This window comes from Thermobia domestica, chromosome 8 (genome assembly GCF_964235325.1).
Source record: "Thermobia domestica chromosome 8, izTheDome1.hap1.1, whole genome shotgun sequence".
Lineage (NCBI taxonomy): Eukaryota > Metazoa > Arthropoda > Insecta > Zygentoma > Lepismatidae > Thermobia > Thermobia domestica.
Genome location: NC_137461.1, coordinates 27,953,418 through 27,970,354, shown reverse-complemented (window position 1 = coordinate 27,970,354; position 16,937 = coordinate 27,953,418). Strand labels below are relative to the sequence as shown.

General features: G+C 35.5%; 1 protein-coding gene across 9 annotated transcripts in view; it reads right to left on the bottom strand.

Moving 5' to 3' along the window:
- Positions 1-16,937, bottom strand: part of LOC145692808 (uncharacterized) — a 150,718-nt gene that overhangs the window by 87,815 nt on the left and 45,966 nt on the right. For 8 of the 9 annotated variants that reach the window (XR_014132643.1, XR_014132644.1, XR_014132645.1 and 5 more), the window contains 5 exons: positions 12,959-13,128; positions 10,960-11,092; positions 7,451-7,699; positions 1,895-2,037; positions 1,477-1,548 (listed from right to left, as the gene is read on the bottom strand). Coding sequence is in view for 6 of the 9 variants with exons in the window: in XM_081768300.1 (XP_081624426.1) it covers positions 1,477-1,548; positions 1,895-2,037; positions 7,451-7,699; positions 10,960-11,092; positions 12,959-13,128 (767 nt within the window). In the remaining 3 variants the exon portion in view is untranslated. The remainder of the gene's footprint in view (positions 1-1,476; positions 1,549-1,894; positions 2,038-7,450; positions 7,700-10,959; positions 11,093-12,958; positions 13,129-16,937) is intronic. The other variant, XM_081768299.1, reaches the window with a different exon arrangement.

Below are 16,937 nucleotides of genomic sequence, written 5' to 3'. Positions count from 1 at the left end.
TCCCTGGGACGTAAAACAAAATTTCATTTCACTTCATTTACAATCAACTAATTTCGTTAAAATAGAGTAAAGCCATGTGTAAAAGGTCTTTTTACCTGAAGTTAGAGATAATCCTTTTCGAAATTATCTTTGCCGTTAGCTGAATTCACTTTCTTGAGCAAAGTTCGTTGTTGTAATCAATCCTTATTATAAAAGGGAGTAACGCTAATTCCTGATAGTTAACAGTCGTGCTTACATAGGTATGACGAGGACAGATCAACAAAGACAGACTGATTATTGTACCGCAGTTTCCTTTGTTGCGGAATGCCGGCACTTTGATAGTTGGAAGAGTTGTTTTTCATGTATACTCTCAGTAGGTGGCAGCATTGTCGTATCGGTAGGTTGGAAGTAATCCGCTGTTTAGACACTGCTTCCATTTTGACTCACAACGTGCTGTGTATATGGATACAATGGAGATTACACGAGAACAATAATATGAAGTAATAAAGTTTTGTTTTCGCTTGAACCATACAGCTTCTGAAACATACGAAAAGCTCAAGCAAGCTTACGGTGACAGTGCATTACCTCGAGCAACAATGTTACGGTGGTTCAAAGAATTCAAAGAACGAGTTTCATGCGTTAAGCAAGGTGGTCCTGGTATTTCAGCCTCTGCTGCGACAGAAAGAAACATCAATACTGCAACTGTGATTGTCCGTACTCACAATTCAACTATCAAACGTGCCGGCATTCGGCAACAAAGGAAACTGCCGTACAATAATCAGTCTCAGTCTTTGATGATCAGCCTTCGTATATATTTAAGATATGACGTTAGAAATTAAAAGAAAAATAACTTCCCTTGCTGTTCTTGGTTACATGTAGTTTTGTTGACCTAGTTTTAACCACATCAGGGTGTCTACTAAAATTTCAAAATGAAATTTCGTGACTTTTTCGTGACCCTTTCTTTACCAAATCATAAAATTCTCAACATTCTCAAGTGCAAATTAAGCCGAATTTTCATGCATGGAATAGAAACATACTTTAGTTTCGATTTGGTAGCGTCTAAAACCGACCATGGATAGTTTTGGTGGTGAATTTTATAGAACAAAATTTTCCGGTCTGTACTTATATTTGTGCAGGAAAAAAAATCCTGACCCAAAAGCTAAATTTCGTGACTTTTTCATGGTTTTCTTGACCAATAGACACCCTGCACATGCACACACAAACCACATACTCTGATCAGGAATCGAGTCTGCCTTCCCATTCCAATGCAAAAGACACGATGTGGTCCACTCAAAATCATGTCCTGGGATCAATCCAGAGATAACACAAAGATCCATTTTACCACTGAGCCGTTCTACCCAGCACTAACTTTATAAAAAAACATGGACATTTTAAATTTGGGTTTCATATGAGAACATCTAATGCATTATTAAATATATATATCAATTAATAATAGAAATACAGGAGGCAGGTTGGCCACATGGAAAAACAGATTACCTGCAATAAACTAAGAGGCTGCAGAACACCATTGGCTGCCGGAACGGCCTGCCCATCGGACACCTGTGCAAGCTGAAAGAAAACACAAATACGGGAACTAAATAAATTAAATGAAAAACAAAAAAACAGTTGAGGAATCATTAAAAGAAATAATAAGAAAGCTCGGAAAAAATTTGAAATAAGAAAAAAATAATCATGCAGATTTTTGTAATAGAAATCAAAATGAACTATGAAAGAGTTCACAACTAACTGAAAAACTACTTGAAGAGAAACACATGCTACTTTTTTCTGCTATACACGTTATCAAATATAGAAGAAAGGGATACATTTACAGCATTATTAATAAAAAAATACCTGCTTTTTAAAAGCATAACAACAATCTAATGACAACATCGTTAAGATATAGATGTGTACATACCAGTTTCTTGAAAGCAGTAAGGTCTTCTTCTTTCTTTTGTGAGTTCTCAGTCTGGTCCCGATGGCCATTATTTGCGTTGCTGAGACCTTGTTGGCGGAGCTTGGCTTCGATCTCTTCAACATTGTGCACTTTACCTGTAACTTCTGAATGTAAATGAAACGTTAAGTATGGTAATTATTTTTCAAAAAATTACAAAGTACATAGGCTGAGAAAAAGTAGTGGCAACACTATCTTCTGAAAGGCATGACAGATCGTCACGGATAATTGGTATCTGATAACGGAAGATTAGAAGAGGAAGCGAACGGGAACGGTTGTATCTTATTCAGTCAAGTAATACAAAAAATAAAACGGATTATGAAAAATAATGGTGAAATGAGAATGTGAGAGATGGTAGAACATCGAGAAAATCCATGGCTATGATGTCTATACAGTCACATGGTCTGGGAACGAACCAAGGACCCCTGGCATTAGAGGTAAGCGCTTTAACATTGAGCCACTGTCTCATCTCAAATACTCCAGTATCGTGAACTTGAGGCGAGAAGTTAAAAAGCCTCACCCAGGTGTTCAAGAGAGAACAACATGGGACGATCAAAATTGGACTCACACATGGTTCGAATACACGGAATTGTCTTCAGGAACCACATGATGACTAAACGTTGCGTATCGAACAGTGGTGCGCTGGGTGAAAGTGTTTGAGGAAGACAGGGATACTGACAAACTGCAACCAGGGTTGGAAAAAACATGTTTTTTTATTGAAAAAACAAAAAAAAAAAAAACGTTTTGGTTTAAAACCGGGCTTTTTGGTTTAAATAATTTGCTCTAAGTATTAATATCACATATGCACAGAAATAAGTTTGTTTCGCCTTGATGTTATTACGCAACAACGCTGGAGGGGTTCACATAAGCTAAAAGGGGATCCAAACTGCTTCTCGACTTACATCCGAGAGAAATTGTCCTCCGTTTGAACTCAAAACCGGGACTAATTGGCCACAAATGTGATACGTCTGCCGACCCACTCACGAAGGACTCCTGATAAAAATACGTTGCGTTGATCTTTGCATACTTGTTAATATAATTGTCAAGAGTCATTTCAGAAGGACAAAAAGATAATCAGTTGCAAAGTGAAACCATTATACAGAATTACATATGGACAATTTCAAAAGTACAGAAAAAATAATTTGGTTCAAGTTAGTTCACTACGACTTCCATTAGTCCAAGTTAAAGAAACACAACGACCTAATTTGCAACCAGTAAAAAAAGTTAATAAAGATACGAATTATTTGAGTCCACTTTGGCCCTGACCCATTCATACATAAATAGATACCAAAGATACCTTTGATTTCAAGTCTCTCGTGGGGTTTGAATGATCCCCTCCCAAAGAAAAGTACGGCATTTCGATGTATTTTATCAATAGTAAACGTTATTAAAACAATTTTTCTATATATCTATTAGATAAAACAATATATCTTTACAATTTTTCTTTGATTGCAGTTACATAACAATAATAATAAACTATAAAAAAAAATCACAAAAGAAACATTCAAAAACTCATTAAAAAATTTGCTTTTGAAGTACAACCTCTGAGTAATGAATGGGGAATTTAGGTCTGAATACAATAAGAATAATATACGGGAGTGAAACGTGATAACTCACAAATGTGTGTTTATCAAGATTTTACGAACACTTACACTTTTACGAACTTTTTTTTTTTTTTTTTTTTTTTTCAACTGGTTTAAACCAGCCAACCCTGCTGGCAACCACACAAATTCAGTTTCTTTCTTCGTCTGCTGGAGGTGGATCCCTGAAGGACTACTGAGTTAGCTGCGGAAGTACGCGAATGTGACAAAATCGTGTTCCTGCATAACATACTTGGGTTCCGCAAGAAAAATGAAATGAAGTCTTTAAGTTTTATTTCCCACGAGTATGCCGGCTAGGCTAAATGAGACAATGATGATGAGAAAATGAAAGAAATGGCGGAATGAAGAAAGTGGGAGGAAACGGAAAATCCTCGAGAAAACTCACGCGGTATTCGTCCACTACAAAGTCCACTTGGCGAACCACGCTTGAAGCGGCAATTCAATGAGTAAAAGTCTCGTCCATGCATTCTGTAAAAGGTGCTGGTTTGAAGGTGATATACGTTGCAGAATAATGTGATTAGCTGACAATATTCCTCGTCTTCCAGGGTCTCTTACGTAAGTGGCGAGGAAACCACTCGAAGAGTATATTCTGGATATAAGTGTGATCATGATCTCTCTGCCCAGATGGAAGTATCTTTTCGCAGAAAATATTGCGTCACAAGAGAAATTCGATATGGCAACAAAAATGGAAGTGCCGATGGTGAACGACGACTTCCATAGGTGTGGCAAAGATCATAGATATGGCGGGCAATTACTTTTGGTATTTACTCTGTCAATAAAACTAGTTAAGAATTATAACATGTTGCCACTACTTTTTATCCGAACAGTACCTAAATTCATTTCAGCAAATTATTAGCAGCACAACACAAAACTATATGAAATGAACTTAAGTTACGTAAATTATTGCTCTATAGTATTTCTTACAGTCGCTACCAAACTAATACCTAACCTCTGTTATCATAATTATCCCCGCCCTAGGGGACACACAAATAAAGCTGTACAACCAGTCAATGCTACATTTGACTGGCTGAGCACCGAGCGAACAGAGATCTAATGCTACAAACACTTTCTACACTGAAATATTAAACTAAACTCTCCACCATTTTTAGAATATATTTAAGAGAATTAATATAATATAATGAAATATCCTAACGATCTTCAACACAGAATCACTTTTCATTATCACTGTAATTATTTTCATTTTCAACCTACAGAAACCATTGATAAATATAAAAACAAATAATAAATGAATTGAATCACTTCAACAAAATAATTAAGTAGGAATCACGAAACAAGAAAGCTTAACACCCACAATGAAGCATACTTTTAGGAAAAAGAAATCCTAAATAACATTGTAACTTTCATTTGTTTGACCCTTTTCCGATCATATGTCGGACACAGTGATTTTACTGTTACTTTCCGAGAGTGGTTATAAGGAACGAAGTCTTATATTCAAAATTAGTTTCTTCTTCCAACAACTCATTACAAAGTTAACATCTACTTTCTACTATTCTGGTACTGACATTCTCTCAAACTAATTTAATCTGAAAGGCACTCAATATCCAGCCTTCTACAATGACAAAGTTCTTTAACTTCTCTTTCAATATGCATCAACGACCACTGCAGTGCTCAAATTCCCCACCTATCTGTACCAGAACACACAACCCATCACTACAGTGCATTTGGCAGTATCTTCTGCGTCTGTATCCAACACATCCTTTCTCCGAGACTCTTCCATGTCTCTCAGAAAGAGATAGAAAGGAATACTATTCTGTACACGGAACCACCACCATGGTTTGCAATACTTTTACCACCACTACATTTACCCAGTTTCCCATACATTTTTATTACCTTACTATTTTTTCATCATTATTATTTTATATATTTACAATTATTTTAAACACATACTTTTTACACTGCCTCATCTCCCATTTTAAACGGTATTTTCATATTTATTACGTAATTCCGTTAATAATTTTCATTTCTTAACCCTCCTTTCCTCGCTTGCCTACCGATCTACTCTACCCAACCATCAAATGTGTTTTTATACATATAGTGAGTGGGTGTAACATACAAAATCAAAGTTTTTACTATTTCCTCAATTCTTTTTCTTTGAAAACTATACGGATTTTTTCTTTCTTCTTTTTGTTTCTGTACGCACTACATTACTTCTATCGGGTCATCCTGTAAATCATGTAGTTTTTTAACACTCTCAAATACTACAAAATATGCCATCGGCAACGCTTCCTATTTCCACAGCCCTCTACCATATGTCAACCAGGTATTGAATTCCCTGCCGATGAACTCAAAAAAATACATTGATGCAAAAAAAAAAAAAAAAAAAAAACTCAGACACTGTGTGTTACACAACTTCAGCACACGCAGTGTCTTTCCATCAAAATGGCTTTGAACTCGGAAAGAGATTGAAATCTGTTTGAATAATGGGCCCAAATTCCGCGAACTTGGCACATGTAATTTTTTGCAGAATGTGGTCAGGCATTGTTCCCATCGATTGATCACTGCAGAACGATTTTCCAGCTGTACCAGTTCCTGACATCAGACCCTGCTGTGTTTGGTTCAGTGGCAAAACTTTGATGTCGTCACACATATCCCAACAAGCAAACAACACGTTACGGTGATGTAAGTCTTGCTTCGCCACTGTTCCTGCTAAACACCTTTCGGCATCCAATGATGCATAATCCTGTAGTAAATGACCCACTTTTCATCTCGCGTCACTATTTGTCCAGAAATGGCTCCCTTTTGCGAAGGAAAGCATGGTGCTCTGCGTTTGTTGCGGTGTCAGCTCACGGAATATCCATTGTCTTAGCTGCGAAACGTAACTGACGTTCTGGAGAAGCAAATGAACAGTCGAATGGGTGAAAGAGGTTCTGTAATTAGTTCTTCACGGTTTGATGTGGACTGGATTCAACAGTCTTCCTTGCCGTGGTAAGGCTGGGGGCTCCTGACTGGAATGTCTGAAACCACCTTTGACTCTTTTGCACATCAAGGGTTTGCTGCTCATGTTAAGTGTTGATAAATTTCGTTGCTGCTGTTCCTCAATAACCCCGATGAAACTCTCACAGCATTACATGCCAATGTCATATATGATCTGTCACTGCCATGTTTTAACGCACGTGCTACACAACTTGCCGTGGAGCGATCTCACATGGCACACTAATGTACTAGAAATTTTTCAATCCAACAATACCAAAACAACCTCAGTGTACTTTGTCATTTGCCCATCATACAACTGCCACAAAACCACATTGGTTACGGGATGACCCAATATTAGTTGTATTTTACCTAGGGTTAATTAATGAAGTAATTCGAACTATTATTATTACAGTTTTGGATTTAAACCTCTCAAATTTGACACTACATACGATTACAATATTGAATCGTGTGTTTGTATTACAATTTATTAAAAGCACTAAAATCAAATTTTTCCAATACACGGAATATTATACTGGGGGACATAAATGAGAAAGAAAGATGAGACGAATCAAAATCTGCATAGAACGGCATATAGGAGCAAGTAAGAACTATGTCGATGTCAGAAGTATCATTACACAAAATACGATTTTGCGGAAGTGTGTTGTCTAATTATTCGGTTTAAAGATCAAACGTTTTTTGAACTTTGTACCAACTTATTAATTTATAAAAATTGATCAACATGAGATCCCAATTCTTGACTTCGAAGATTCTATCCTTCTCTCCTACTTTTCTCTACTCTTCGAGATGATCTCCTATCTGAATTGGATATTTTATTTTCTCCAAAGCAACGCTTTTGTCTGCAAATGGTCTTGTTAACATATTCCACATATACCCTTTCCTAATAATCGTATTAAAAATAATAATAATTTGACGGTATTCCGGTTAATAAACACAATAAATAGCCGATAAATATTTTTCCCCTTACCAAGGTCTTTAATACTGGGCGTTTTGAGTGTTGGTGCTAGTGTTGATTGCTGGGAGTCGTCCTGTTGCTGTTGTGTCTGATTCTGACTCCCCCTCTGCAGCATTTCCAAAAGGAATGTTGGCTTGACAGCACCATCGCTAGAGCCAGGCCTAGCCTCTGAAGCCGTTCCTGTGCTAGCAGCAGGAGAGATGGGAGTGAAATAGGTGTTCGAGTCGTTCAGTGGTGGAATCATGATATTCGGTTCAATATCTGCAAATAAAAAGAAACGAGAAGTTGGTTGGATTTCTGAGGGAGTTAAAAAAAAAAAAAAAAAAAAAAAAAAGTAACATATAATACTATAAGAACATAAGCAAGCCTCGGAACGAACGTTATTTATACTCTCATAAAATAAAGAAAATACACAATAAGAGAATGAACATATTCTTCTAGTGATCTTTATTATGAACTAAATTTAAAAATATTTATTTTATTTAGTGCAATAAACTTTAAAAAGTGCATTTATTTTTCATTTTTGCTTATTTTTAAAATTTATTTTACGTTACAATAAACTATTTGTTAACGTTTGAACCTTATCTGTGAAAACCGAAGCAATAATATACTCTCACAAACTTTGCTCATAAGTCATAATAATGCTTCAGCCAATGAGAGTATCTGTGCAGACAAAATAAATAAAAATTTGTATAAAACAAGGGTTTTGAGACTACTTTTTACACACCTGGGTTCTAAAATCGTAGACGATGCTTTGTCCAAAGAGCTTTAAAAGAAAGCGTTAGTGCTCAAGGTAGACAACGAGTAGTCAGACCTGCATTTATAATTTGTGCTTAATTATTCACAAACTTACTTTTTATACCGTATACTGTAATGTGACCGTAATGTAAATATAAGCTTATAAAAATATTAATATAATAAATTAAATCATGTGTGTAATTTTTCTCAATATTTTTTCTCAGTGCTAGTTATGTGCGTACTCCGTCTATACAAAGTTTTATATTATGTTCTTTACAGTAAAATCAAATAGCTTAAGTTATTGCTTTCAATAGAACTCTTAATATTGTGATTTTTTTTGCGACTGTTTGTAGTAAGGTTAGAATTTCGTTTTGTTTGCACACATAGCATTTGTGTGCACGCATTTATATGCATTCAGACAGTTATTCGTAAAGCTGTCAACGCACATGTGCTGGATGGATCTTAAGTTTGATTCCCGAGATTGTTTATTATGCTTGTTTCTTTTGCCATTCGCAGTAATCATACTATTCTCCATTAACAATTATAATTATTCATGCAAAATAATTATAATTCCGTATCCATTCAGAAAATAAAAAGAATTTCTACTGTAGCATTTCTTTAAGTGACAAAATAAGCTGATTATTTTCTTCTAATAAATATGTCCTACCAAATAGTACACTATTTTATTACACATGCTGATGCCACGTATTGTAAACATCCAACGGAAAATGTTCGATTTGATCTGCATCATGGATGATGCCAGGTTTACTCTATTTCAATTCAACTTTGACAATTACAAGAAGAGTTTGATAAATATTCTCCCATGGTGTGTTAAAAGTTATTTCTAAACAATATTTACAAATCAATGTAATTCTTTTTAGGTATGTCGTGCTTGTAAGAACTTAAAAATTACTTTTATCTGAATTGCTGTGACTTCCTGAAAACCTCTTTTGATGTATCATAGTTCTTGAGGGGCAAACATGAGTCCAAACTTCGCCTAGATCCGGGTATTTACATGCATAAAGTTGAAGGAATGACCGTTTATATACTAATAGCATGAAAGGTAACTGTATGAAGTAGTTAAGATGAAAAAGCTAATAATTACTGAATAATTTAATCCATGATCATGCACGAAGGACGTCCTTTCTTTAACCTCTGTTAGGCCACTAGAGATGACGAAACGCAAATTAGTCAAATCTGTTCATTGGGGATATCGCACAACTTCCATACCAAAAGATAGGCTATGGTGTTCAATCATTGTGGAATGGTGAGCGTGAAACCATATTGAGTGTTCAATCATTGTGAAGTGGGAGAGTGAAACCATGTTGAGTATTCAATCATTGTGGAGCAGTGAGCATGAAACCATATCAAGTGTTCAATCATTATGGAGTGGCGAGAATGAAACCATATCAAACGTTCAATCATTATGGAGTGGTGAGAGTGAAACCACATCAATTGTTCAATCGTTGTGGAGTGGTGAGCATGAAACCATATCAAGTGTTCAGTCATTGTGGTGTACTGACCGTGAAACCATATCAAGTGCATCGAAGCGCCCGCCAAGTGTGAACTACATGATACGATTCGATTTCTCCAGGCGGAAGGCCACAATACAGCCGCCATTCATCGTCGAATGATTACAGATCACAAGTACTTCAGAATTTAAAAAAAGACTCACCAACCTGCACGACGACGAAAGGGTAGATATTTGCGGTGAAGACCACCTTGAACGCATGGATCATATGGTTCATGAAAGGGGTAAAATATGGCTCCTGAACTGTTGGATCTTGGAATTTCAGGGAAATCAAAAGCTGCCTGGAGAAATCGAATTTCATAATGGACTTCACACTTGGCGGGCGCTTCGATTCCAATCGACACGGTTTCATACTCACTACTCCACAATGATTGAAAACTATATACGGTTTCATGCTTACCACTCCACAAGGATTGAACACTCGATAACGTTTCACGCTCACTACTCCACATCGATAGGTTTCACCCTCACTACTCCACAATCACTGAATACAAGCTGGTCTTTTGGTATGAAGCATGTGCGATCTCCAACTAATAGATCTAATTCGTGTTTCACAACCTCATGAGATTCTCCTTTGGTGGCTTAAATGAGGTTAAAAAGAAAAATAACGGCCCTCGTAGATCTATTTGAATATTAACTCTTGAAAAGGATATTGTAGTTATCAACGAACTCTTAAACATTTCCACACTAAGCTTTCAATACGTGATGATGACAATACCATTATAATATTGGTTTAAGTTTTTATGTGAGTTACTATTATCATAGTTGGATGACTAAACTCTGTTTGTGCCTTTGTTACTGTAAAAATCCACACAAATTGTAACTACATCTAAATCTAATTCCTCACAATTTAGTTTTGTAACCATACTACTGGCAGTGTGTTTAGGTACTCAACTCATTTTAATTTGTGATAAATTACTAAGCGGTGAGATAATTTCTCACCAGTAACTCATTTCAGGTAAGTGAAGATGAAACAGAATGGTGATGAAAGCTTAAAAACAGCTTGCAGAGCTACATTTGTTTCGTGAGGAATGTTCTCAACACTCCGCATGAGTACAAAATAATTAATTGTAACACCAAAACACTTATTTGACTGCCACAAGATTAAAAAAAATACAACTTCTTGAGTTTAATACACCGCAACTTGCCTTGGTTAGATATTATAGACATGGATTAGTACTTCAAAATACTACATAATAATTTATGCAATATTGTAACTGAAAAACTGCAAGGACTGCTCCTTGTTCTTTACCATTGATTATGTTATTCAACAGTTCATCTTGGATGGAGGAACGTCTACTGTCATTCGGCTGGTTTGCCGGACTATCACGACGGAACCACTGGCTAAATTTCGACCCTCCTTGACCTTCAGCAGGAGTTCCATTCTAAGAAGAAAGAAAAAAGTTTAGAATTACATTAAATTCTCATTATCATGATAATATTAGCAGGAGCTATTACAATACTTTTAACTGATCGAAATCTTAATACTCCTCACTGCAAAACTCTGATTATTGCTTTGATTTTGTCAGATGACACTAAAAAATGAACCAGAAATAAAAAAGACTTGTGCCATTTGTACAGCAACAACATTCTGTTGCTACACAAGGCGGATACTCTAAAATTCAAGCACTGATAGAAGAAAAAGTAGTAAACTCGTCAACAGATACTATATATATATATATATATATATATATATATATATATATATATATATATATTAATGTTAAAATTACATCAACCATTTATTATCAATAAAACTACAACAGAAAATATTTTATGCATTACAGACAGAAATCACAAACAATGAAAGTATTTCCAATTATGAAATGCTAAAAGTAAACACAAAAAGGACGATGGCGGAACATAAAAAAATTGGATGCCTTCGTTTTTAAAATTTTAACAACGCCTATGAACGATACTCTTTAATGGTTTACGTAAAAGGGTTTTCTGTAAAGTACGTATGTTTTAAACTGTAAAAAGCTCTAAGTTGTTTAATTAAACGAAATGAAATTTCTAATTTTATGTATGACGGTTATGCCCTTTAAGCTAAAGAAGTTGAGTTCAACAGTGGAGTGTTTCTAGTATCTCCTTGCCATAATCCACTGCGGGGAGACTTTATCGACCGTACTGTAAGTATTTTTGCTTGTAATGAACTGAACGTGCTTGAACTTACGTCATCATATTTGTATATTTTGTTTAGTTGGTCAACTTAAGTATCAGTGTTTAATTCAGTGAAAGTTAAGTGCTTTGATATATTGTTTTTTCAATGTTTTACGAAGGTGTTTCATTTCAATAAGTGGAAGAAGAATTTAAGTATTGGAATGCAGGTGGACAGTTTTATACATTTCAAAAAAAAAAAAAAAAAAAAAAAAAAAAAAAGGTTTTGATAGACATTTGCGATATTCAAAAGGTGTCGAAATCATGAGCTTAATAAACAAATCAGCAAAAATACCAAGATATGTTGAAATTTTATTCTTTTATTTCATCAGCTTATTCTGTATTTCAACATCTACGTCATACATACGAGGGCTGTCCAGAAAGTAATACAAGTTTTGAAATAAAATAAGTAACAAAATGAACAAACCAAATTGTATTGTAACATTTCAAAGGTACACTCTTGAGCTATTTTTCCACATGCAAATTAAGGCACTTATATCGTGGCACAAGTTTTTCAACGCCGTCGTGGCAGAAATCTGTCGCCTGCGATTTGAACCACTGGCTTACACCGGAATGCAGTTTTGACGTGAAATTTTGGGAAAATGTTCACCAAGTTCCGTAATCGTAAAAGAACGATTTGCATAAATTTTGTCGACTTCCCTCACCAGTTTATCAGACACAAGGCTAGGCCTACCACTGCGATCCTCATCGTGAACGTTGGAACGACCATTTTAAAATCAATGCACCACTCGGCCTTTACTCATTATTACATATCCGTACACTTTACATAGTTTGGCGATCGATTTCAATTGGCTTCTGGTTTCTTGCCAACAAAAATCAAATCACAGAACGCACTTCACACGAGGCGTGATTTTATTGCAGCGCACACTGTAACACGTCATAGAAGGCACAGCAGGAGCGTCAGAGTCCTCACATCTGGATGCGTACTGAGTGTGGCAATGTTCCAAGATGGCGAATCTAGCCCAGCCCACTGCCAAGATAAGCCAAAACGTTTGGTACTACCTGGACAGCCTTCTGTACATACATATATACATACATACACTCCCTAAGCTTTCAATTGTGCATCAACTTACAGTAAGCAGCTCTGGAAAGGTATCCAGCTTAAGAAAGTCTTCTAAATTGAATTCGGTTGACATGGTTGAACCGGGTACAGATGGCTCCACCTCTGGAATGGTGGCAGGAATAGGAGTGTTTCTCTCTGAGCCTCGATCCGATTTTTTGGAAGCTGACCCAGGTCGAGAATCTGTAATACATTAAAAATAAAGTTAGGTCTTCTATCCAACATTAAGCATTGATTTCGATAGTACATTACGATTGATGAAACCTAATATCAAAATTCAATCCCTGACTAGTTAATATATAGCCCAAGTATACGTATTTTGAAGTTCTTTCAAGATAATTTATCAATCTATGGTTGATGATTGAAGAATTATAAATCATAAAATAAACTTCCGTTCGCCTTACTTATTAATACATTTATGTGCAACTATTTTGTCAATTTATGTGAAGACCTTCTACATTCAACATACGCAATGAATACAAACGTTCAGGCATGTGATGTATTTAGGTTTAGTTTAGGCAACATAGATGAACTTCATCAATACTTTGCGACAGAGATGATGGCTTCTTTAAGTATTTTATATATATATATATATATATATATATATATATATATATATATATAACAAGCTGGCTTTTTAAGGAAAAACAAGATTTTCTCTTTTTTAAAATGATTGTCTTAATAAACTTGTTTTCCTGCAGTCGATTCTACAATTAAGAAAGCGCTTTTGCAACACTGAGTTGATTTTGAGTTTAACGTCCCGTTCAGCAGCGAGGCTATAAGAGACGGGACCTACTGATTACCGTGGAATCCGAACCACATGAGCTATTTGCAACATTCAATACTTTAAGTTCTACAAGTTGGAGCTTAACAGTTGACACATTTAAAATTTAGATTGCACATCTATTTTTAAATATCATATATGCATATGATACATACAGAATAGCGTGTCCATGGGAAGTTTTTTCACTATCATATATTCAATATGACCCCCGACTTTTCATACTGCTTCAAGGCGAATGCATGTTTCGTACCACTCTGCGGCACATGTCTTCGTCAGTGTCGACACATGACTGAACTGTCCGACTTCGCATTTCCGTAATATTTGCTGGCTTGAACAGGAGTTTTTTATTTATTTATTTTTTTATTACACGGCCACCCAGGAAAAAGTTACACAGGTTTAAATCTGGTCTTAAGACAGCCACAACAAAACTCCACTGCGTCGAGTTGAATATCGAGTGACAGCTTGGGATCACTGTGTAGCATTTTTTTAACTGAACGTGAGAAACGTTCATTTGCTGTGAAACACTCCGTGTAAATTTTGCTGGGCTATGTATCATGGCAATTTGAAGAACCTCAATATTTTCCAAGTCCGAACTGGAGCAACGCAAGGCCATCTTTCTTTATGCATGCTCCCTTCTTCCTCAAACGTACAATACGAACAAAGGGTAGTTTTTCTTGCCACAACACATCGAAGTTTGAAATGAGCTCGAAATTTTCGTTGAGTACTTGTAATGCTTCTCGTTCGTTACGTATAACAAGACAACTTTAGCGCACTGCACTTCAGATAAACAACAGTGCTTATTCATAGCGAATGACTGATTGACTGATAACGGCAGGAAACGGATGAATTTCCTCGACCACGCCTGGCCACAGGTCGCCAAACAGTATTTGCAAGAACTATAAAAATGCGCTTGTGCACTGTTTAGCGCAGACTATAACTTATTTTCTTTCTAAATTTCAAATGTGTCAATTGTTCGTGCGCTACCCTGTATGTTTATCCCTATCTTGATTGTTTTGCAAACTGGTATTGCATCAACTGTCAGCAAATATAAGTTATGCAACCCAACGCATCACTACTGACACTTTGGTTATCGAGTGCCTGAAAGTTGTACGTTTTATCATGTGTATTATATACGTTGCCTAAATTCAAACAGGGTGCAAAGGAAACCTATCAAACCAAGAAAAACATATAAAACCATTTTTCTTTCATGTAAAATTTCGTTTACATACCGTTCGGTTAAGATTTTATTGTGAACTTCAGATATTTTATTAGATCTTAATATGACTCCAATTTACAAGATTAAAGCCATAAACGACTATGTTGAGTATTATGTTAGTTTCACACAACATTACACACCCCTATTCAAAGAATTCACTTTTTTCTTTGTTACATCGTGGCAATACGTTTGAACTAGGAAACTTGTGGATAGTGTTTTTTAACACTTCGCCCTCTTAATAAACTATGTGGAACATGACCTTAATAAACTATGTAGGGGCACACGTGGAACAAATATATCTAACAGAAATTTTAGTTTATGTTGTAGATAATAATTTTGTTCCATGAAATCTAATATTTCACTTTGAAAATAGTTGTTCAACTTTTCACTAAAACATTTATGTCGAACATTACTCTAATAGTTCTAGTAACAATTCGTTGGAACTAGAAAACCCACTGCCCTTTTTCTTTCCTTTCGAATGACCTTTCTTTGGACTTTCGATCCTAAGGATACTTAAATTGACAAAGTCCTGGGTCCTGGAGAAAATAAGGGTTATTAAAAAAAATCATATCTTCCTGAATTTTTACTCTAAATATTTGAAACTTTCAGAAATGAAAGAAATACCAATCTAGTAGAAGATCCCGGTTTCCGTGTATGACCTATGAATAATCATTGCATCTATTTCTTGTAAAGTAATAAGGCTTGAGTGTTGTGAATGATAATGATACACCTTGTTTAGTTCTCTTTCTACAATGACTAAAAGGCATTCTTGATTCAGGCTTATCAGATCATTCACAATGCACTGAAAGATTACTTTCTCAAATAAAACAGCCTTCAAAATTCATTTTTGGTTGGTATTTTAAATGGCGTGTCATTCCCGAATGACACTCGGATTTAACGTAAGTTTACAGCCTGTCGTTCTGAAACTACAGTAGGAACGAAAGTGTTAATTTTAATATGTTTTTTTCGCTTCAGAATATGGTGATTAAATGTTTTTCTTGTATGAATAGGACAAAAAGTGGAATATACTGTTATTTTTCATTAAAATTTAAGTGTTTAAAAAACCCAAACTTTTCCAGAAAAAAAATTATTTTTCTTCTTTCTTTCAGTAAAGGTTTAAACCCTTGCATCTGTACCTGCGACCGATCATAAACAAGCACCACACTGAATTCGGTGGCATTCTACACCATCTACAGCGTGATGACAATGGACAGCAACTAGAAACAGCGAAACCGTGCAGCCATGATTTTTGACTCATTGTTGTTTTTTTTTTTTTTTTCATATTAATTACAATGATAAAATATTTTGTTCAAAGTAGTAACGTGGTAAAATATTTAATACCACGTTACCACCCCTTAAATATTTTACCTGCTTGGGCCACACTAAAAGAAGAATTAGTAATTAGAATTACACGTATGTTTTTCTATTTATCTATTTGTCCCAGACATTCACTTAGTACTTATTTGCTGTCACTAGACTTAAATGTTTCCTTTTATTCCCTTCTGTTGCATCATTATTATTAATTACAGTGAAACCTCTCTAAAGCGGACAGCCGTGGGGAATCAAAAATTGTCCGCTATAGAGAGGTGTCCGCCTTAGAGAGGTTTCAATATCTTCTTACGTAAATTAGTAGAAAGTATTGTGCAATTAGAAAAATATTTTTGCATGAATCGTGTATTTATAAATATTACCAAAATGTTACTGTACTTGCATTATCTTGTTACTACTACTACTATCCCGCCATTGAATACTCTATGTTCGAGGCACAACATGGAAATAAGATGTTATAGTTCTCTGCACTTTACATTTATCGCTACTTACTACGTTTTCGGTGTATTGCTTTAATTTGTGAGTTAATTGCAGTCCAGTAATGACTTTTGAAACAATATGCGTATTGTGTACCCGTGGGCAAAAAATACCAAACTTGTCTTTTGCTTAGTTAGGGATTCCGGCGGATAGTAAAATGACTTATCATCCCAAACGGCGGGCAAC